General features: G+C 43.4%; 1 protein-coding gene across 1 annotated transcript in view; it reads left to right on the top strand.

Moving 5' to 3' along the window:
- Positions 1-23,557, top strand: part of MYO3B (myosin IIIB) — a 408,816-nt gene that overhangs the window by 49,703 nt on the left and 335,556 nt on the right. Inside the window, exon 9 of the mRNA XM_065880146.1 lies at positions 9,452-9,597. Coding sequence (XP_065736218.1) covers positions 9,452-9,597 — 146 coding nt within the window. The remainder of the gene's footprint in view (positions 1-9,451; positions 9,598-23,557) is intronic.

Here is a 23,557-nt window from a genome sequence, read left to right on the forward strand (position 1 = left end):
TGGAGGTGACAGTGACTTGTTGGTACCCTCCTCCTGGCGGGTCTAAATATAGGACCCCATCTGAGGCCTCAGCTCCCAGATGTGCAGAAGCACGTGAGCCCAGAGCAGAGGACTCATATCCCCCCTTCCCCGTCCTGCCTTCTGCTCAGTGCTAAGATGTTTCAAAGTAATAGCCTCTGTGAGCATTTGGAACTTTCCAGACTGTCCTCCCACCCCTCTCTGCAGAGGTGAGAAGGGCAAGACACCTGCTGTTTCCCCTTATTCATCCACCGAAGAGGAAGAACTGTTCCTGCAGGGGCAGAAGTGTTTGCTGAAGAAACATCAGAGCCCACCTCTGCTCTTCCTGAGCTCTGAGTTTCAAATCACCTGGTGGCTACCCTCTGGTCAGTGCTTCCACTGCCCCGCCCAGGGCATAGGGGCTCAGCCCCAAGAAAGGTAAAGGAAGTTCACGGCTAGGCCAACGCTGTATCGGCTCCTCTGTCCGACGGTCCTTGAGCTGTCGGAGGAAAGAAAAGGGAGGCGGGCAGTCAGCATTAGGAATGGGACCCAGAGGAGCCTTGGGGTGGAGATGAAGCAGGAGCAGGTAGGGGTGTGCAGTCTTATATTTATGGTGCTCTATTATGGCCCAGCTTTTCCCCACACCTTCTTTAAATGGTTAAAGGAAATCACTCTGGTGGGAATGTGTGACATTCCCAAGGGCATTCTGGTTTGCCTGGTGACATCAGCCTGGGAGAGGACAGAACCCAGAGACTACGTGCAGATAAAGGGGTATGCCCGTGTGGGAGCATTCAGATATTCTGTTTGATTTGCTTCCCTTCCTGTTTTTCAGATGTACTGTGGAGGAGAACCAGCCACCCCCCCCCACCATTAGTTTCTTGTCACGGGCTTATGCTTTAGTTCCGTTACCTACTAGCTGTATGACTTTGAGAAATTTCTTAGCCCATCTGAATCTGTTTTCTCACCTGGGGTAAGAATACCTGACTTAACAGCTGTAAAATGAACTGAATTATAGAACTCCTACTCATTCTTTCCTTAACTGAACTCTGGTAGAATTGGAGCACTAGCTGACAAAGGAAAGGGGCAGCGGAAGGGAAAGCGAGGGGACAGGGGAAGTGAGAGGCGGCAGGAACTCCATCTGCTTAAATGGAGGGCGTGCTTACACACTCAGAGTATGGTGTGGCTATGGCTTATGGAGCACGAAATCCCTTTGGCAATGGCTCAACATTCTGTGTACTATAATAATCCCCAGGAGATGCTTCCCTCATGCGGGAACCATGGAGTTTGCTCCTGGTTTGGCCATGAACCAGCTCTGTGACTCTGGACAGGTCAGCTCTCCCCCAGCACCTTAGTTTCTTCCTCTGTGAAATAGGGAGGTTGACTTAATGAATCCTAGGATCCCTTCCAGCATCCATCTCTGATGTGGGGAAGCTGCTGGAGCCGGGGAGGGTGGTGGGATGATCCTGGGTCTCTAAGCAAATGTGTTCCTTTGGAGCCGTTGAGTACTAAGGACACATACAAAAATTTGGGGTTGCTGATTTACCTTTCACAGGGGAGTTCTGTGATACTGGCCCTGAGTTTGAGAGCAGGGCTTACCATATAGTTAAGTATAAGTGATATGTTCCCAGGGCTTTGGGGAATTTAAGTGCAAAAATCAGTGTGTATGCTGGCCTCAAACCCAGAACAGTCCCCCTCTGCCCTCCACCAGCCATGGTGGGAAGTGGTGTTGTGTATGCGTGTTCTGTGTCTTTTTATTTTTTTAATTAATTAATTAATTTATTTATTTATTTTTGTCTGTGTTGGGTCTTCGTTGCTGCGCGCGGGCTTTCTCTAGTTGCGGTGCACGGGCTTCTCACTGTAGTGGCTTCTCTTGTGGTGGAGCACGGGCTCTAGGCACACGGGCTTCAGTAGTTGTGGCTCGTGGGCTCTAGAGCACAGGCTCAGTAGTTGTGGCGCAGGGGCTTAGTCGCTCCGCGGCATGTGGGATCTTCCTGGACCAGGAATCGGACCCATGTCCCGTGCATTGGCAGGCGGATTCTTAACCACTGCGCCACCAGGGATGCCCTGAGTGTTTTTAATTTGAACTTTGTTTTATTTTTCTAAAGGCATAAGCTGAATGTTACAATCCTGAGAAAAGACTTGTAGAACATCATATTTTAATTAGACCTTTCTGAATTTCATAAGAACAGTATAATTTAAATTATTTCTGGCAGTTTCTTAGCGTACAAAGTATAGATTCAGTTCTAGTCTTGAGTTTTATGAATGAACTAAAAAAAAAAAGAGAGAAATAAAACCCCCCATAAATTTCAGTTCTTCTAGTCCACATCCTCTTAGCAAAAAAACTCAAATCTCAAATGTATCCTCCCTCAAAGTTATATTCCATCCAAGGGGAAGAGATTTCATGTGCTTGTTCAGTATCTCAGCTTGTAACACTTTAAAGATGTTTGTATGTAAAACTGATGAATAATATTTGCCACTGGAATATTTATAACTGCAATTTACAATTCCAGGGAAATTCCATTTTAGAAATCTTTATGATCAATAACATTTATTAATTATGCTGTGTGAATTATGTAAGCAAAATTAAGAATCCTATTTGCCTTCCTACCTCTCAGCCTATCTTATTTGCCAGTCTGTTGGCTGTATTTTGGGGCTCAAGGTCAGCCAAAGATTAATAGCTTTAGGTTTATTTGCTTTGCCTCTTTGTGAGCTGAAATTTAGCTCTTGAGATAACAGCATTTTGCCTCTGTACTTGAGTGAAATTTTAATCTTGACCTTTGGTTATAATTTTGGATCACATGATCAATTCTAGTAAGATGAGAAATCGGATCATATAAAGCAAACCTAATTGCATTTTTAATGACATTTAAAAATATTAGTGGAAAAATGAAATAGTCTGAATAACACCTGTTGTTTTTTAAGTTTGGTAAATCATTTTTTTATAAGAGCAAAACATTTTTCCTTATGGTGGTACTATAATATTATTTGCTTGAAAGTATTGGTTAAAAATCACATTATTGAAAGAGATTTCAGCCCAGCAGCTCTTTGATATATCATTTGATAAATGGTTTAAGTTAAATAGGTTACAGAAATCTAGGTTTTCTGAATGCAGGAGTTCATACATTGACTGTTTTTTGTCCCCTTTACATACAGTTTAATACAGATGTTCTTTATAGATAATGAAGACTTTGAGATGAGGAGAAACTGTTCTCTAAGGTTCTTATAGCCCAAGTCTTTCTGCAAGAGGTAGAAGGTGGATCTCACCCCCTATCTTGGGAACTTTATCAGTAAGCCCTACTCTTGGTCTAGGCTGAAATGAAACTATAATCATGGGGCATTTCATGGGATCGTGGTGGCCTGAGAAAGTGTAAGTACTAACTCTAGTCTGGTGCTTACAATGGAAAAGAATATGGTTGAGAAGAGAATTTCTTTAATTCTTTTTAAATTCATGGGACCCTAGTTTTACAACCAAGACAACACCTTTAACCTGTCACCTTGCTGATGAAGAATCCCCACAGCCAGTACATACCCCTGAGGAAGGAAAAGGCAAACTTTCTAATATTTATTTACATTTTCAAGACAGAAAAACAGACAAAATTTGTTCTTTTTGTTATAGAAATAATCCATGTTCCCTGTAGACATTTTAGAAAATGCAAAAAGTTTTAAAGAAGTAAGTAAATAAAATGGATATTACCCATACATCAGTGACCTAATGATATCTACTATTAACATTTTGGTGCCATAGAAAAAGCTGGGTAACCTGCATTTTCCTAAGCAGTGCTTCAGATAAGACCCATGAGGAAGGGATTGTTTAATTTTCATAGGAAGAAGAGATACAGGGAGATTAAATAATTTGCTAAAGTTATCCAGTGAGGGGGTGGCAACCAAAATGAAGAAGGCTTGCTCTGGGATTTTCTTGCACCATCCAGAGGTGCAAGTCTTTTCACAGTCCCAGAGCTTTTCACAGTTACTTTTCTCCAGCTCATGGCTGAGGAAAGGGCCAGCCTCCTCAACAGAACTCAGAGGACCATGCCCGGGATGGATAAGGAGATGACATGTGTCAAAGCGGTTGTGTTATCAAGTTGTGGGTGCAGTTTTACCCTCTAAACTCCTTTAGGAGAGGGGAGGAGGGAGTGACTGGGGAAGATTTAGAGTTTACAACTTTGGAACCCGTTAGCTTGAAGAAGGCTTACGAAGAACTGCCCTAACAAAGAAAGCTGACTGCTGGCCTTTGCTACAAAGACCAGTAGAGCTAAACTATAGTGAAAACTTATTTCTTGTCCTTGGTTCCCTCCAGAAAGAAGTTTTGGGCAGCCAAGGTGGTAATGACCAACATTTGGGAGGCTCAAGCCCACCTCTGGGTAAAGTTGGCATTGAGCACTGAGGCTGTTAGTGCATAGACATTGCTAGTTATCCGAGTAGTAGTGTCTTTCCCCTTCCTAAAATAAGCAGCAGTGTAGTCTAAACGTATCAGAAAAGCCATAAGTTTGCATTTCAAGGTAGGAACGTGGACATGCTCCATTAACCAGTATCCAAACAATTGCTCTGTCGCTGAAGCTCATTTTCCTTAACGGAGGCATTGTCACAGCAACCAGCATCTTTTCATAGACCTTAAGACCTTCTACAAAATATTGGCAATAAAATCCCCTCAAGGTTCCAGCCACCCAGTTCACACCCCAGAATGATCTACTGCTAGGTAATTTGCATGGAGAGGTTAGTCTCTCAGTTTGAGATATCTTTTTGAGATAAGAAAGCCACTTATTTGGAAATCATTAAGTCATAGAATATTAGAGCTGGAAGGGATAGTAGAGATGATTCATCCCCACCTTGCCATCTTATAGATCTAGAAAGTGGGGTCACTATAACTAAAGAACCCTCAGCTCAGAGTTTTCATGGGACTTGCTCAAAGGGACCCAGCTGGTGAATAATGGAGTTCAGACTTTCTGATTCCAATCCAAAGATTTTTCAGCAAAGCTTCTCTGATGAGTGCCACAAATTGATGTGGATGAGGGAGGAAGAAAGATAAGACATAATCCTTACCCTGGGTTACTTCTGTTTACTTCAGAGGTCACATTGATGAGATCCTAAGACTGGCCCCTTTAAAACCTAGAAGGAGTGATGAGGTTAATGATAGATTAACACCAAGTAGATAAAACTACTCATTAAAACTCAGAAACAGTATAAACACTCACCGATGTCATGACAAAGAGTTGAAGATTGTTAAAGGTGAGTATGCAGAAGTATGTAGGGACTTATACATCCTGAAACTCGTTGAGACTCAGCGAGACAATAATTTAATCTTGGAGCCGATAGGCCATTAGCAAATACTGCACTAGAGCTCTCTTTATTTTGATTCATTTTATTCTGTGCTCTTAGCCTTTGCCAGGTGCACTAAATATTTTGTAACAGTCTACATACACATCTTTTGGAACATTCCAGAAGGCATATCCTCTTCATATGAACATGCTAGTGGGACTTTAAAATCAACTTTGGAGAATTCTTACTTTGTAAAATTGACATTCATTAGCAGTTTTTCTATTCACAACGCTGGATTAAGATAAATTTACCAGTTTGTTAAAGTTCATGATATATTGGGTTGGCCAGAAAGTTCGTTCGGGTTTTCCGACCGAAATGTAGGATATATTTACTATAATATAAAACTCCGTAAAGTCACTGATAACACATCAGTGCTTTATTGTTACCCTTTAGTATATTCTGCTTCTGATCCTGATGGAATTTTGTTTTTCTTATTGCATCTACATGTGAAAAAAAAGAAGTGAGTTTCCAAGAGCACACACGATTTTTCTGTACCTGGTTAGAGGTAGAGCTTAGACCCAATTTGAACTTGTTATACTGCCTACCAAACTGACTTCTTCTTCCTTACTTCCCTGTTTTATAAATGGCACCATCATTCTCCTGGTCACCCAGGGTCATAGTGTTTGTCTTCCTTGGTGTGTCCCTTTTCCTAACCTCCCAAGTCCTGCAAGTCTTCCTTTGAACTCTCTCTCACACCTATTCCATCTTCCCCATTCCACTACCACCAGCATCATTTATACTCCTATGACTGAAGTAAAGGCTTGAGGTAGAGGAGAGAATACACTTGCCTTAGGCATGTCTCCTCCTGGGGGCAGTAGAGGTGAGGTTGAGGAGTGGAAGAGGACGTGTTTGGGGTCCTGGGCCTGTGTCAATACCGTTTCAGACTCCTCTCTCCCCACCCCTCTAATATGACTTACAGAACCTGGGAAACCTGGTGCCAGGGCAGTGCACTTACTTGACATTGCCACTCTCCTTTTCTTTGTGGAGCATTGTAACAACTGATTCAGAGAGCTCTTTGAGAGGTCACTTCCTCCTGGGGGCAAGACCAATCGACCATTTAAGCATTCTTAACTCAGCTTTCTTTTACCTAGAGACAAGGAGAATGCTGAGCTAAGGAGAATGAAATTACTTTTTCTCCTAAAGAAATAGTTGCAGACTTTGTTGTTGGATTGATAGGGAATCCAGTTCTAGGATGTGTTGACCTTCAGTTGGGATACAACCTCTCAGAGTACCTCTTTGAATCCCATCACATGTAACCCAGTAAAGAGAGATGGAAAGAGAGACTCCCTCTGAAGAGATAGAGTTTAGGTGACAAAAATCTCAAAAATGTGATTAGTTTGGTCAAAATATGTGTACAGATGCTGATAATTCAACTGTTTCTTGAATATAACCTTTATTACTTAGAGTACTTTTATCACATTGTGATAATCTGTTCACTTGTCTCTCCTCTGCCTGCGTTCAAATTCTGTCCCTGACCATGACTAGCTATGGGTGCTGGGGAAGCTGTTTAACTGTGCTATGCCTCAGTTTCCATACCTACAAAAGGTGATAGTAGTACCTACCTGACAGAATGATTATATACCTACCTAGTACCATGCCTGGCTCATGGGTACTCAATAATTATTTGTGAGTTATTTTACTAGAGACATTTTCTATAAACTTCTCTAGAAGGCTAAGCTTAAATAATTCTTTTGTCACATTACAAGCTGAGTTTAGGGAAGAGAATTTGGCCAACGGATACTCTTCTGTTAATCAGACTGAGCTGAAGATAATGTGTGACTGTCTGTAAAGAGAAGTGGAAACCAGATAAACGTTTTGAATATTTTATGACAGCGCTTGAGAATCGATAGGATGTCTCCATTCCCACATTTGGACGGGTTCTTGGAATTGCCTTCTGTGTCCCATCCAGAATAGCTAGAAGTTGATTTGAATTTCTTTCTGGAAGTTGTGGACTATGGGCACTATTTACTTTTTGTTGTCTTGCTTAGCCTGAATTGGTCTCCCTCTAATATCCCAAGCTTTTGGAGCCCATGTCCTTTATTGGACATCCTAGTACGTATTGTCTTAGGACATTTTTAGTTGTCATGGTTTGTCATTTAATTTATTATAGATTCACTTTAAATTTCACTTGGCCGTAGCTCCTGTTGGGGAAGGATAGAGTCTTATTTCTTTTTCTCTCACAGGGATGTATAAGAATGGTGAACTATTTGCTGATTGATAGGTCTAAAATTATGTTTGTCTTACACGTTTGGAAATGTCATTTCTGGAAGGGAAGGTGGTAAATAGCCTTCTCTGGAGATCTTTTAGAATAATGTAGTTTCTCACCAGATGGAGGTGATGAAAGTGAGATCTTTGGGGGGCAATGTAATGGCCTCTGTTTCCAAAATTGGAATTATTTGAACTTGAGTTTGAATGCATATTTGAAAATAATGCGTTAAAAGTATGATTTTTGTGTGTTAAAAGGATGTTCTGTGGCAGGATAATCTATTCAGAGGGTTGGGCTGGGATCAGGCCAAGGATGCAGGTACATAGGAAAAGGTTCTTTAGTTCAGAAACCAGAAGAGAAGGGTAGACAGAAATTATAGAAGGAACACCAAGTCTTGGGCAAGATGGCAGGTATGTTTGCTTGGCATCACGAGACCAGTGAACTGGGTCTGGCAGAGAGCAGGTGTATTAGTTTTCTGTCACTGACATCATAATATCACACATTTAGTGGCTTCAAACAACGTGTGTTTATTCTGTAGGTCAGAGGTCTGCGTCTTACCCAGCTAAAAGTAGTCTCCATTTGGAAGTCTCACAGTCATCTCAGAGTTAGTATGTCCCCAGTGGAGCTCCTGCTGTTCAACCCAAACCTACTTCTCCTACTGTCTTCCCCATCTCATTTTGGAATCGCCCAGGTTAAAAACTCTGGACTCTTCTTCAACTCTTCTTCCTTACAAGTCCCATTCAGCAAATCCAGTTGGCTCTACCTTCAAAATTATATAATCAGAATCTGCTTATTTCTCACTGTCTCTAGTTTGGAGTCCTGCAGTAACATCTTTACTAGATTTGCTTCTTCTATTCATGTTCCGTATTATTGTATCCTCAGCACAGTAGCCTGCTAGTATATAAGCCAGATCCGTCACTCTTCTACTCCCCATGGCCAGTTGGTCCATCTTACTCAAAGTCAAAGACCTTCTGACAGCCAAGGAGGGCAGGCAGGACCATCACTTTGGCCCTGCTGGGGTCTGCAGTGATGCTGTCTATCTACCTCGTAGGCTGTTGGACATACATCATCAGACTCTAATAATAAAGTCTCCCACCTGCTCACAGCCATGGGTCATCCTTGGTCAAGGAAGCAGATTTAAGGTCAAATAGGAGCATTTGGTTCCTGCACAGCCTCTGGCCCACCCCTGCCTTCTCCTGACCCCACTGTGATAACCCCCAGAGTCTAAGTGGTGGGACTTTTCCTGTCTGACTCAAAACGTTGATAGAAAAAGATTTCCCCACAAGGTTCCATACTTTCCAAACCAATGACAAGCCCAAGGGCATTTTCTGATTCCCCTTCTCTTGTACCTAGTAGAGCTAATACCTGAAACAGCAGCTGGGCTGAGACACAAACCAGTTGTTGGGGTTTGAGGAGGGGGCCGATTTTCTTGGAAAAGGGGAATGGGAGGAAGTGGTTCCTCTTTTAAGTTAAGCACATCAGTCTCCCAGCAGCTTTCTGCTCAAATGCTGTGCTCCTAGGGACTTTGTGCAGGAGATAGGCATCTTTGAGAACAGTTGCTCCTCACTGTTGAATTCAGCAGCTGGTAATGAGATGAAGGATCTAGACAAAGCCTTTCCTTAAAGGACATTAGGGTGGCTGTGGTGAGGTATTCACCCTTGTGCCTCCCCTTGCACTGTTCTTGGTATCTAGAGGGTTCAATGCATGTTTCTTGAACTGAACTGATACATTTTTAAAAGTTAATGAACATATCAGATGATAAATCAATCACACAAATAAGGCCTAGAAAACAGACATCTTATTATTACTGGAATTTAATATCAGTATAGCCAAGGGAACTGAGAAGGGGGTAAGATCGGCCAGGGGCCTTTCAGGACATCTGTGGTGTCAGTGGGTGGGGTTGATGTGTTGTGTCCTGCTTTTGTCTGATAGGTCATTGCTTGTGAGCAGCAGTATGACTCTTCCTATGATGCTCGCTGTGACGTCTGGTCCTTGGGGATCACAGCTATTGAACTGGGGGATGGAGACCCTCCCCTCTTTGACATGCATCCTGTGAAAACGCTTTTTAAGATTCCAAGGTAAGACACAAGATGGCGCTCTTGGCTTATTAGTTCTTTGTGAAAGAGGCTCTTTAAGGATAATAAATAGTTCATAAACAGTTTCTCTCCAAACCTGTGAAAGCCTGATTGTAAAATGTATTTCTTTTTTGGGGGGAAGTGGGAGCAGATGCAGGAAAGTGGGGGAGAGGGTGTTCCTGAAATGTAACATATTCTAAAAATGATAGGACTATGTCATAACAATTGCATATTTTCAGTACTCTAATTTTTTTGACATGTTCATTTTTTGCGCTTTGCACGAGAAGACTGAAAATGCGGTGTTGGATTAAGTAATCTGTCTAAATACTGGTGTTTTCTTTTTAAATTATATAATCATGTCTGGTTATTTTTTTTTTCTAGTTTGAATCTTTCTCCAGTATGCTGAAAAACTTAGGGATGAAAAAAAATGTATGCCAGCACTACAAAATATCAGAAAAATGTTACATCAGTCATGACTTTCTCTCCATCCTTTAATTTCTGTCTCAATGGGCAATTGTGCTGAAAGAGATCTATTTGAAGGGTATTTAAATGCCATTTTATTTTCTATTGTCTGTATTCATTAAGGGTTTGTACAAGAGGTTTGGTTGTTTGTCTTTCATCAGAATAGGGCTGATGTTTGGCCTGCTCAAGCCTCTAGTTATAGAAAATGAAGCTCTGGAAAGCTGCATCCAGGAGTGTTGCAGGTTGGGAGATTTGTACTTTCCACATGTCTCTTTCAAAGGAAGGCCCTGGGCCGGCTGGGAGCCACTGAACTGCTTTAACAATACAAGTGTTAACCTTTCCTTAGCCGCACAATCGCACAGCTATCACAGTCTTTAAAAATGTCTCCTGATTGCAATTTGCATTTCTGATTAGGTCTATTTATATGCAGATGAGGCTCTGTGGCATTCATCATCATAATGTTATCGTTTTATACGTAATCCGGATGTGAACAACCACCCACCATTATTCCCAAAATGATTCCCACCGAAGTCAGAGTTGGTTTTTTCGCCTTTTCCAAAGTACAAAAACAGGTTCTGGTGATTAGGACAGAGCTCCTGGCTTTTAAAATTAATAGTCTGATGAATGTTCAAAACAATGTAAGAATGCAGGATCCCAAAACAGTATTGTGTACAGTAATATGTCAGGAAATGAGAACTGGTATCTGGGATGACTTGTGTGTTTTGATTTTTTACAAATGGTTTACTCTTTATTTACTGTAGCCACATAATTTCTCAGTTATCAGAATTAAGATGTGGTTTCTGATTAGCAAGACGTGTACTTTTGATAAGAGATCATCTACTTGGATATGTTTTTTCTCTCAGTCTTATTTATTTAATTTTTAGTGTGCATTTGTGTACAGAGCAACTGTTCAAAAATTTCACAGGGTGATAAATATAAGGCAGCCTAGAAAGTGTATGTGTGTGTGTGTGTGTGTGTGTGTGTGTGTGTGTGTACATGCAAATGTGTATGTGTTTAACAGACCCTTCATCTCCAATGACTCCTCTTAGCTTGCTTGTGGTGCCCAGCCAGACCTCTGATATCTAATAACCTTTATACTTTCACTCCCCTCGCTTCTTCCACCTTGGGAGAAGCTTCCAGATCTGAAACACAAATAACCAAGCCCCCTACTGCTTGCCTCAGGACAGGGCGAACTTCAGGAACAGAGCAGTTGCTAGAAAAGGATCTTGGGGTGACAAGGATCCTTATCCCAAAGTAGGTTGAAGCTTTCTTTCTTTCCTTCTGGTGTAATCTCCGACCCTTTTACCATCTCTTTGTTCCTGTGCAAGAGATGAATCGGATCGAACTAGGGAACGTCAACACTAGTCGGTTAGCAGGACCCTCAGTGTGATTACGTGTGCTCAACACTTTGCCTTTATCACAACCTTAACGGCCAACTGGACATTTCTGGACAGGAAGGATGGAGTTTTTTTTTTTAAAATGTAACATATTTGTATGTACTGTATAGCTTTTTATAATCACTAAGTTATTTACTTAAAAAGTATCCTGTTAATTAGAATCACGCAGTTCTCTTATGAAGGGCTGTAGATTGACCCAGCGCAGTCTCATGTGTGTTCACGCACACGTGTATACTCTGTCTTAATCTTGAGTGGTAAAAATGTATCCTTTCCTCAGAAAACCTCTTTGATGGAAAGTGGAGAAATTTAACATTTACGTACTTTAAACAGGCACTCAGTTTATCTACCTGTATGTTTCATGGGACTCTCTCTCTCATTCTATCTCAGCATTTCCTTTTGTAATAGGAGAAGAGTAAATGACAGGTAATGACAAAAATCCTTTGAATCTCTTAGGCTTCAGAATTTTTTTTGGTTATAAGTGTTGTCGGTGTTCTGGAATTCTCTTCAATTAAACGATGAAGTCCATTGCAGAGCACTCTTGGGGGCCAGAGTACTGTGTGTGGCTTCCTCCTCTTCCCTACAACCCTCTCCTGACTGGAAATAAATTGAGTAAATTACCAAGGAAGGAAGGAAAAGACCTTTCCTCAGTCAGGGAAGAAGTGACTTTCACGAGTTCTAAAGGACAGGGATTAATGCAGTGCTGGTTACATGTGAGGTGGGAGCCTCAGATGTCAGTGAAGCAGGTGATCACATGGGCTCCCCAGGCTTTGTCATGAAACAGGAGTCGAGACCTGCCTGGATGTGCCTGATTTGCCTGCACAGGGGTCTCCTGCTGTCCCCTCTCTGCCTCCACCCGCCTTCCCCTTTCTTTTGACCTTCACATTAGCGGATGACACACGGGGTCGTCGTGACCTGTCTTTGAAACACTCAGACTCACCATCTTTCCTACGTTGCAGACACAGAAATTGTCTGCTGATTGGCATTAGAAGATGACACACGGGGTCGTCGTGACCTGTCTTTGAAACACGCGTGACTGACAATCGTTGCTACATTGCAGGCGCACAGAAATTGTCTGCTGATTGGCAGAGCAGCCACTGTTTGCTGAGCCTGTCAGCATGTGTCATCTTGTCTGACGCCTTTGCTCTAAAAAAGTCACCCCTCTCTGACAGTCACTGCTCTGTCTGCCGCTATTTCTCTCCAGGAGTTAGAAGAGAGGAAATGAATGAAAACCATTTCTCTAGCCATCAGTGGGTTCGACAACATCTCTCTCAGGACTCTCTCCTGAGGACTGTAAATTCCAAAGGCTTAGAAGGATCCTGCAGATGACCAGGATATATTTTTCACTTAAAAGGAGATCTGTTTCATAGATTATTTGCAAGAACCCATAGAATTAGGAGTATACAATTATGTACATTTCTTGGCAACCAGGTATCTTTCCTTAGCTTGGAGTCTTTGGCCAATGACCTCTTGGACCTCCACAGATGGGGTCAGGGAGACAGCAGGGACTAGCGTGGGTGTGTTTATTGGACAAGGACTGGGAGCCATGTCACCTGCCCATTTATTTGGGGCCACATAGCTGCTGACTCTGTGCAGAGTCTTACTGCACATTGAGTGCTTCCATCGCATTCCTGTGGAAAAATGCAGAGTGTTTTCAAGATTCCCAGCAGAAATGTCCTCGGTTGGGAGTGGATGGGAAAGAATGGCTTGAACATTCCAGTCCCTGAAGCCAGTGATTTTTCCTTCGTAAAGAGAAATTTCCCTGTAGTACACGATTTGGGAGAAGAACTTGTGATAATTCCAGTTTATATTCTGGCTTGTTTTCCTCACCAAATTTAGGTTGTTCCAAACTGTACCCAGCGAGTTAGTTTCCTAGGGCTGCCACCGCAAATGACCACAAACCTGGTGTCTTAACAGAAATGTATTCTCTCACACTTCTAGAGGCCAGACGTCCAAAACCAAAATGTCAGCAGAGCCCTGCTCCCTCTGAAGGCTCTAGAGGAGACTGCTGCTTGCCCCTTCCAGATGCTGGTGGCTTCTGGTGCTCTTTGGTTTGTGGCAGCATAGCTCCAGTCTCTGCCTCTGTTTCCACATGGCTTTCTTCCCTATCTCTCTGTGTCTTCTTTTCTGTCTGACCAGTAAGGGCACTCGTCATTGAATTTAGGTCTTATCCTAATTTAGGATGATTTCGTCTCAAGATCCTTGTCTTAATTACATTTGCAAAAGACCCTTATTCCGGATGATGTCACATTCTCAGGTTCCAAGGGGACATATCTTTAGGGGACCACAATTCAGCACATTGCACCAACCAACTTTCATGTTCATCACGTTCCCTGAGAAACTAATTTGGGGGGCAAAATATAGGACAAGTAGCTACATGATGATGGGAACACAATAGCTTAGATTTATCGAGTGCTAACTTATGTGGCAGGCACAGTGCTATGCGATTCACAAATACAAATGCATTCATTCCCACAGTGACCCTTGAGGTAAGTGCTATCACCACGCTTTTTTCTAGAGGAGAAAACTGGAAGCCCTGGGAGAAAGTCGCTGGTCCTGCACCTATGGAAGGAAAATGATTTGAATCTGTGAAGTTTGACTCCAAAGCCCTCATGTTTTGCAACTACACTGAAAAGTTAAAGACCTTCCTTAAATTATACTCATTTATTGATGAATTATGAATTCAGCACCAAGGGGAATGGAGTATAAAGAAATGAATAGGGGGGAACAGTTCTCGGAGCTTTCTGAGAGGCTGTTCTTGAGTTATATTTGGCTTGAATAAAATTTTCCTTTAAAAAAAAAGAAAGAGACAGAAATGAATAGGATATCCCGGCCTTTAAGAAGCTCACAATCCAGCTTCCTTCTCCATGCTCCCAGTTTCAAACTGACACAGTAAACCTGAGAGCTAGAATTTTATTAGCATCAGTGAGTGTGTCAGTCAAGGAACTGAAGAACAGAAATCAAGAGTCATCGTAGGTGAGCACAGGCCCTCCTTGGCTCATTGATTTATGACTCCCAAACCAGAAATCCCTCCCTTCTCCAAACTCCCCTTCAAGCAGCTGCCTTTTAGTTCCTGTTTTAGAACACTTAAGACCAGTGTTTGAACTAAAGAATTTCAGGTTATCATTGTTGGTATCCAGTCCTTTCTGTCCTATCCCACCCTCCTTGCAAAACCTGCACCTGCCATGAACATCAGGGCTGTTTCTGGTAAGGGCAGCATCTTCTCCCTTTCATCTTCCTCTTATTTTTTCAGTAGGAAAACCTTGCTTTGGTTGTGGAGTAGATGGAAATCTGCTTCTGGCATCCTGATTTGGAATGCGTTTTCTCACAGAAACTGTTTTAAATGGTTATTTAGGAGGAGGCAATGGAATACATGAAGTTCTCACTTTCGTGCATTATTAGACTCTTAGGCCAACTCGAGTTTTATAATTGAGTCTGAGGACGTAGCCTGTCTCTAGAACTTCATGCTTATGTAAAAAAATGCTTTCCAAGCTCTAAACTACCCATTTACAAAAGTGCTTTGGAACACAGTCTGCTGGGGATTTGAGAATGAGCGTGCCCTCTAATCTAGCATATCTCTAACTCTGTTCATGCTAAGTCAGGCTTGGGCTGAGTGCTGGAGTTGCAAGGTGAATAAGACAGGGATTTTTTTCTCTCAAGGAGAACATAGTTTACTGTCCCCTCCCCCATTCATTGGCAGAGGTGAAATGGGCAGAAGTCGGATACCCAGGAAAAAGGAGAAAGGAGGAGAAATCACGGAGGATACTCTTGGGCTACCTGGATGCTGTGGACGGTAGGGCTCAGAAAGTATGAGTCTTTGTGGGTCTCAGTGCCTGCAATTGACTCTTGTTCTGAAACAGACTCCCTGGGCTGAGTTTTCATCTAATTTCATCTGAATTTCTATCATTTTTAAAGGGTAAAGATTTCTTTTATTCTGAATTTCCCAATTCACAAAGCAAATTGTTCCTACATGGGTGGGAAGCCAGCTCCTCAGCTGTGAGAAGATTCAGAGGCAGCAGGGAGTCCTGAGTCACCAGTAATTGTCTTAGTATTACAGAATTGTCACAGGACATTTTCCCTTATGGCTGTGAAATATAAGGAAAAGAAATTAAAGCTAAACTATTGTTGGAGTGTAATGAGTGAGGGGGGGGCATTGTTTAATGGCACAGTAAGGCTGGGTTTACCCTGGGGGAACTTTGGTTTCTCTTCATCAACCCAGGTCACTTAGCTATTGGCCTGAGCAACAAACCCTCACAATCCCAGCTTCACTCATAAAGCAAGAAGAGCTAGAAGAATTAGCATCATTTAGCATTTATTGAGTGCCTAAGAGCAAAAAAAGTTTTGAAATACTGCAGTAGAAAAACCATGGTCTTTTATGAGTCTTTTTCTTTCTTTGGGTTTTTTCTAGTCGCATTTTAGTGGATTGTAATCCCTACCCCTCATGATGCCTTGGGGGTACCCTCCTTCCCCGTGGGGTATCCTCTCCATTTCCTTGAGAACATAACATAGTAGCTGGAGGCAGCTGGCAGAAATGCCCCTGTGGAACATGTTTCCAAACTCTTTTTTAATTTGAGTTGAGCAGCTGGGGCTGTTAGTTCCTGTGGAGGTGCAGCTTGCTGCCCCTCCTGAATCCTGACAGGCAGGGAAAGTTCAGCTTTGCAGGGTTTCACCTAGGGATCAGGTGGCACAGCGGGAGCATTCCTCCAGGGAGTGCTGGTCCCCATCCCCCTGGAGTAAGAGGCCCACCTTGAGAGAAGGGAAAGGCCAGTGAATGCGAGGTGCTGACTTCAAGCACTGTCTGCGCCTTCTCCCTCATGACGCTGATTTCATTATTTTGGCACCACTTTGGCTAATTCCCGTTTAGCTCCTAAATGGTGGAGAGATGGGCAAAGAGGGTAGGCAAGGAAACAGAGCTCGAAATAGTACCAAAGGGTTTGAGGCACCCTCATTTCCTCTTGATTCCAAAGAAAACCAGGGAGTAAAGGTGAAGAATAGTTATAAACTGTCTTCATGGGTTAGCATAGTGGTAGGGCAGGGGCAGCACAAGGATGAAGGGTGGTAAGGTGGTTATCTGGATGAAGGCTCATCACAGCTGGAGCTGTCCATTCCTGGAGAATCCTGGAGTCAGGTGAAGCCAGCGTCATAGGAAAGAAAATATAGCGTAGTGGTCAAGCATTGGGGTTTGCGTCACTTATCTACTGGTAGATAACTTAGTTGCTTAAACTTAGTTGCTTAAAACAGCAATCATTTATTATTTCTCATGAGTCTGTGGGTTCTCGGGTGGATCTTGGCTGGGCTTCCTCGTGCAGCTGTGGTCAGCTGGGGATTTGGCTGGGTGCTGGCTGGTCTAGGATGGCCTTGTCTAGGACGACTTGGCTCTGCTACATGTGGCTTCTCATCATCTAGCAGGCTAGCCAGGGCACTTCTCACATTGGTGACAGGGTTCCAAGCATAGATACAGGAAGGGGTAGAAAACTGGGCTATTTTCACAATTCATTTACCTCAGTGTTCTGTAGTCAGTCTGCATGGGTTCAAATACCAGTTCTACTACTTTCAAGCTGTATGAATTTGACCAAATCACTTGTCTCTGCACCTCAGTTTCTTCCTCTGTAAAATGGAGATATGAATGGTATCAGCCTCATAGAGTTGCTGTGAGCAATTAATGAATGTAAATTGCTCAGAACAGTATATAGTAAGCATTCCATTTTTGCTGGCTGCTATCAAAGAAAAAAATCTCAAAAGTGTATTTATATTGTAAGGAATTTACTTTCCTTTGTAGCTCAAGAATTGACACCTTCCATTCAAAAGAACCACCTGTGAGATCAATCATTTGAGGGTTTTAGCTAATTGAAAGATTGATGATTATATGGGAAATTGAGAATGAAGACTGATTTCTCAGTAAATCCTTACTACTTCCACTGTGTCTATCTGAGGGAATCTGCCTTGAATATCCATCGTCACAACTCCTTTGTTAACAGACACACTCCTAAGAGATGTGGACCGCGCCCCCCCCCCAGTCCCCATACACACCCATGAATGTGATAATGGGACTGCCCCTTGGGGAGCAGAGCTGGCCTTGGTCCCCATTCCCATTATGTCTACAATGAGTAGTGATACTGTCATCCTCTGAGAACTGAGGCTTGCAGGGCTTTTCCTTTCCTCTCAGTTCCATCTTTGTGGCAGCTTTGTGCTTGGTGGGTGAGTTGTGTGGTGGGGGCTTGGCTGCCTCCCTCTACAGGGTCCCTTCAGCCCTCTTGGTAGGTATAACCTTCCCCCAGGTTCTGGAAATTTCATGTCCTCAGGTAAAGGGACAATGGTAAGAGCTCTGTCAAGATTGGGTTTCATTTTGCCACCGCTTTCTCCTCCAGAGGGAATGATTTCTTTCCAGCTCAGCCTGCAAAGGCCATAAACATTGGCAAAGGGAGACTGAAACCCAAGCCAGGTGAGGGGATTGTAAGGAGAGCACTTCGTTGCTCCAGTTGAGTTCAAATTTCTTGGCTGGGAGGAGTGATGCTCCAGGGACTGAGCAGATGAGACTGCTGACCCACTGACAGTGATCTTGGAAGAATTCTGGAGGACAGGAACAGTGTTAGAGGAGTGGAAAGGGAGAATGTGTTTTATTTCTTCAGAAAAGGGAAGAAGGCAGGACCTGCAGACTACCATCTGGTGAGCTTGACTTTATGCTGGGCTAATTATTAAGATTCTTTCTTTTCTTTGAATAGCTTATGAATTCTTAGAAGGAAAAGCTGTGATCACTAGGAATTGGCATGGGTTCACTAAAAATAAGCTATGTTCGACTAATGTCCTTGTTTGGTGTTACTGCAAGATGAAAGCAAATGGGGACTGTTTTATACAGAATATATTTGGAATATTGCCCTAAGGTTAAACTCTATTGTGATGTCTTTGTGGCCAAGATGGAGAAACACAGGCTGGAGGATGGTGGTGGTGATGTTGATGGATCATAGATAGCCCAGGAAGGACTGTGTTGAGGAGCACTGGGTAATGGTGTGGGTGTCAACATGGAGGGAAGTCCTGGAGGCCCTGGGCAGGGCTCTGCTGACTGTCCTGCCTGCTGAATGTTTTAAAATGTGTAATGAGTTGGAGGACATAGTAGCCTGTTGGTCACATAAGGGTAGCTGGTATGCTGCATGGCAGACTTGGAATCCCCCAAAGACCTCTACTGCCAAGAACAATGGGATTCCCTAACAAGCAAGTAGGCTTGCAAACTCTGGTGAGCTGTATAGGCTGAGAGAGCCATGGCTTGAAAATTCATGGGCAGAAAATGAGTTTAATTGTGGCTGTAAGTTCAGTAGGGGTCAAACAGTAAGACAGTCTTTCACGGTTCACGTTTGGAAGTCAGAACAAACACCAGCCCACACTGGCTCCATCCCAACCAGACCTCCTTTGGAATGATGGCTTCGTTCTGGGCACCACGCTCAAGCTGCTGCCAGAGAGTCTTACCCTGACAGAACTCTAGCGGGCCTGAAGCTGGCATTTCAAACTGGGATTCGGACACTCAGCTCTGGTTCTGCTCCTGCTCTGTCACCAGTCCATCCTTTCACCTCTCAGGGGGCAAAAATGGCACCATCCTTAAGCAGAATGTTCTGCACTCAGATAACAAGGCCTGTGTAAACCGTTTCCTTCAGCATCCTCCCTACACTTTATGGGTACCAACAGAGGGAAACATGAGTAGTCACCAACTGCAGGGCTGGAGCCATTCCCTAAGCAGCCGGTCTCACCCAGCACAGAGGTCCTTAATCTTCACTGCAGCTTACAATCTCCTGGGAGCTTTAAAAAATACCAGCGCCTAGGCACCACCCCCAGAGATTCCAATGTAATTGGTCTGGAGTCAAACTCAGCATTTATATGAATATATAATTAATTTTTACAAATATGTACATTTGTAATAATATGCATATTGTTTTGTATTTTAAGGTTCCCCCAGACGATTCTGAAGTGCAACCAGGGTTGAGAAAAACCCTGCCCTGAAACAACTATTAGACTGTTGTTTGTTTATTTATATTTCAAAACTACAGTGTGTCCCCTGAAAATTCTGGTTCCTGCCTTCCGCGTCCCCACCCCCTGGTTGGGAATCGAGAAATTAGAGATGTTACGGATGGGAGTGTGTTGTACATTATGCAGAATGTAAAAGCAGAAAAAAAGCATTTCAGCAGAATAGTCAGTGGTGATTGTCTGGGGTTGAATTGTGGTATGTCTCCCACAAAAAGATATGTTGAAGTCCTAATTCCACAGGACCTCAGAATTTGACCTTATTTGGAAATAAGGTCATTGCAGATGTAATTAGCTAGGTTAAGATGAGGTCATACTGGAGCAGAGAGGGTCCTTAATCCTATATGACTGGTGTCCCTATAAAAAGAGGGAGATTTAGGGACTTCCCTGGTGGTCCAGTGGGTAAGACTTCACGCTCCCAATGCGGGGGAGCCCAGGTTCAATCCCTGGTCGGGGAACTAGATCCCTCATGCATGCCGCAAGTAAGAAGTCTGTATGCCACAACTAAAGACCCCATATGCTGCAGTGAATATCTCGCATGCTGCAACTAAGACAGCCAAAATGAATGAATGAATATTTTTAAAAATTATTAAAATAAAAGAAAGAAGAGTGAGATTGGACCTAGACACACAGACAGACATATGAAGACAAAGACATACAGGAAGATGGCCACAGTGCCACAAGCCAAGGAATAGCTGGGCCACCAGAAGCTGGAAGAGATGAGGAAGGAGCTTTCCGTAGAGGCTTCAGAGGGAGCCTGGCCCTGATGACACTTTGATTTTGGACTTCTGGCCTCCAGAGCTGTGAGGGAATGAATTTCTGTTGTTTTAAGCACCTAGTTTGTGATACTTTGTTACAGCAGCCCAAGGAAAAGAATACAGCAATTTTATCTTGCTTGGAGCCTGTTGTTCCTGGACCGCTGCCTAAGTCATGATTAGGGCTGGAGGGTTGGGGATAGGAGTGAGATGTTTGGCCTGTAAGAGTCCTGGGGGAGGGGGTAGTGGGGGAGGGTTACACTGGCTAGACTTCCACTCCATCATCCCCCAGGGGGTATTTCTGTAGAAGCAAGGTTCTTACATACCATGCCTAGCAGGACTCAGATAGGAAGTGGGTACATGAGAGTTCCTCCCCTCCCTTGCTCTGGGCCACTGAGCCAAGACTTCCTTCCCCATCCAGCCCTACCTGGGCAGGGAAGAGTCCCTCCCTTCCACAGTGCTCAGCATGGAGAACGGAGCTCTGCATTTCTTCTGTGAGTTCCTTCCAGACTCTGGACTTGTGGAGTGGAGTACCAGAATGAAAGGAAATGGCTCCATCTGAGAATAAAGGGAACCGCATGGTAGAAGTAGAACTTGGGGCATTGAGAAGTAGCTGTGGTGGCCTATCACATATCTGGGACAGGTATTGTGAGGCAGGTGAGGATGTCCCAGAAGACCCACGTGTCCTTCTGGGCAGGGCCAAGCACAGTGGAGCACAATCCAAGGAGCAGAATTATGTGCTTTCCGTGTCCCAAAGGGCCTCTCTACCTGCACAGAGGACAGATGGGCATCCCAGCATCATGCCTGGTCCTAGCTCTGGGATACAGGTATTGCCTTCCACCAGGCTTCATCCAGGTTTTGTTCTTTAGCTCCACACCTAGCTTGTGGTCAGTTTAGGGAACAGTGAGGAGTACTCTGTGTGTGGGAGGGTCTCCTCCTGGACCCTGTGACCTTACAGCTTCTTCTGCATCCAAACCCTCAGCTCCTGTTTACTTTGACCTCATATTCTTGGTGTGAATTCTGGTTCTGCTCTCTGGAGTCCTGGTCCCCTCTTACCCCTCTTTCTGTGCCACCTGTCCCTTGGGTTGGAAGCTCCAGCACGCATGCTGCATTACTTATCAGTCTCAATGGGTGTGGCCTCTCCTGCTGCCCTTATCCTGCAGTCCACCCCTTCTATACGCCTTCCTTCTGGAAGACTGAGCAGATGGGAAGCCTAGTGTTTGAAGGACTGAGGAGAGGTTTGAAGTCAGTTACCTCTAGGCCACCAAGTCGCAGGGAATCTGCCTGATTTGGACATTTCTGGAAGTCACTCAACATCTGCAGGATAATACTGACTTATATATTTTTCTAATGTCTTCAGGCGCAGCCCCATAATAGCAAATTGTATGATCTTACAATTGTATGATTGTAACACAATGTATGATCTTACAGTTCTGGAAGTCAGATGTCTTTAGAATCTGACTAAACTCAAGGAGTCATCAGGGTTGAGGTCCATTCTGGAGGCTCTAGGGAGAAATCCATTTTTTGCCTTTTCCGGCTTCTAGAGCCTGCCTGCATTCCTTGGCCTCTTCCTCCATCTTCAAAGCCAGCAATGGCTGGTCAAGGCTTTCCCAAAGTGTATCACTCTGACACTGGCTCTTCTGCCTTCCTCTTCCCCATTTAAGAATTCTTGTGATTACACTGCGCCCACGCAGGGTAATCTTCCCATCTTAAGGTCAGTTAATTAGCAACTGTAATTCCATCTGCAACCTTAATTCTCCTTTGCTATGTGGCCTAAGAATGTAACCTAACGTACGGATTCCGGGGGTTACGACATGGACATCTTTGGGGTCCATTATTCTGCCTACAATACCCCTCAGAATACTGCCCAGAAATTCTTAGAAATCTTCAAAGGTGTGCTCCATTTGTGGCCACAGCCATTTCGAGCTACCATCATTGTGTGATCTCTGCCCTCTTACTTCTCTCATGTCTGACTCTTCTTTGCCCACATCTGTTGCCCTCTCAAATGCCATCTCAACACCCCTGCCTGTGGGGCTGCTGGTTCTGGTTACGCCCAAAGGCTCTGGTCTTTGGATGCCAAAGCACTGGTTCCACCCAGAAGAAGGGAAATAGCCTCTCTAGCTCTGAGCTAGACTCTGTAACTTGCGTCCCTGTGCAACTCTACTTGTGCCCAGAGCCTTATCATTTTGGTTAGCTTCTGGCCTTCCTCTCTTGACAGAGTAGCATCAAATCCCTCTAGAATAACAGGTTCTTCTATTTTTATCATCATTCTTTTAATCAGTCCAAGGAGATAGAAAGGAAACAAACCTACACCACCCCCTCCACCTTCCTCCGTGCTTCCCCTGCTCCAAACTTAATCCTTTTGGTTGCATGAGTTCGTCAATAGATGCTCTTATTCATGTGAACCTACACTTGAGGTTGAAGCTAAATAAAGGAGAGGTACTGACTGTCTAGTGGTCTCCAGGGTGGGAGGATACAGGACAACCCATCTCGGTGCAGAGAGGAACTAGTAAGTCTTCTATACCTATGCATTTTAAATCTAAAAACCAAGAAACAAATTATGCTTTCCTATTACTGAATATGAAGATTGACCCTGGTGCCTTCACTCAGTCCGTGTGTTGGATGGTCCTTTCTGGTTTGATCTGCAGATGAATCACGAGGGAGCTCCACAGCCAAGGGGCTGAGAAGGCCCCACTTGTAGGTTCAAGTGTAGAGTCCTAGAAAGCACTGAGGTTAAAGGGTGCTTCATTAAGTGGTTGTGTGGCAAATGCCATCAAGTGTCAACTAAATAGATCTTCACAAAGTGGACAAATGGCTTTAAAAGATTTCTGCAAAGCAACCTCAGATTGTATCTGATTCTCCTAATGCAAGCACATCCGAGCAACAGAAGAAAATTGCTGAGATGATGACACTGCTCCTCCTAGGACAGCTCTTCGTCAGCCACGTGAGGTTCAAAACAATGATAAGCTAATCAGCTATGCCAAGAAATCAGTTTTTAAAATTCAAAATTACCATGAAGACTATCTGAACTGTGGATTTATATCCACTACTGTTAATGATAGAGCTCTTCCTCAGTATATATTGTGCAAGAAGTCATTAGTATGACACATTCAAACCTCTGCAGTCTAACTGCTGAATGTTTTGGAGTAATGTTAAAAAATATATTTATTTCATCTTATTCATTTTTTAAATTTAGTAACACTTGTACGCAATTGATAAGAAAGGAAATTGTTATTAGAGGGTACACTCAAAAATTTCTTACTGATAAAATATACAATCAAAAAAATTTGGAGACCACACTCTTCTAAACGTAGCTTTGGGCCCTAGTTCAACTACTGTAAA

This window comes from Phocoena phocoena, chromosome 7, assembly GCF_963924675.1.
Source record: "Phocoena phocoena chromosome 7, mPhoPho1.1, whole genome shotgun sequence".
NCBI lineage: Eukaryota > Metazoa > Chordata > Mammalia > Artiodactyla > Phocoenidae > Phocoena > Phocoena phocoena.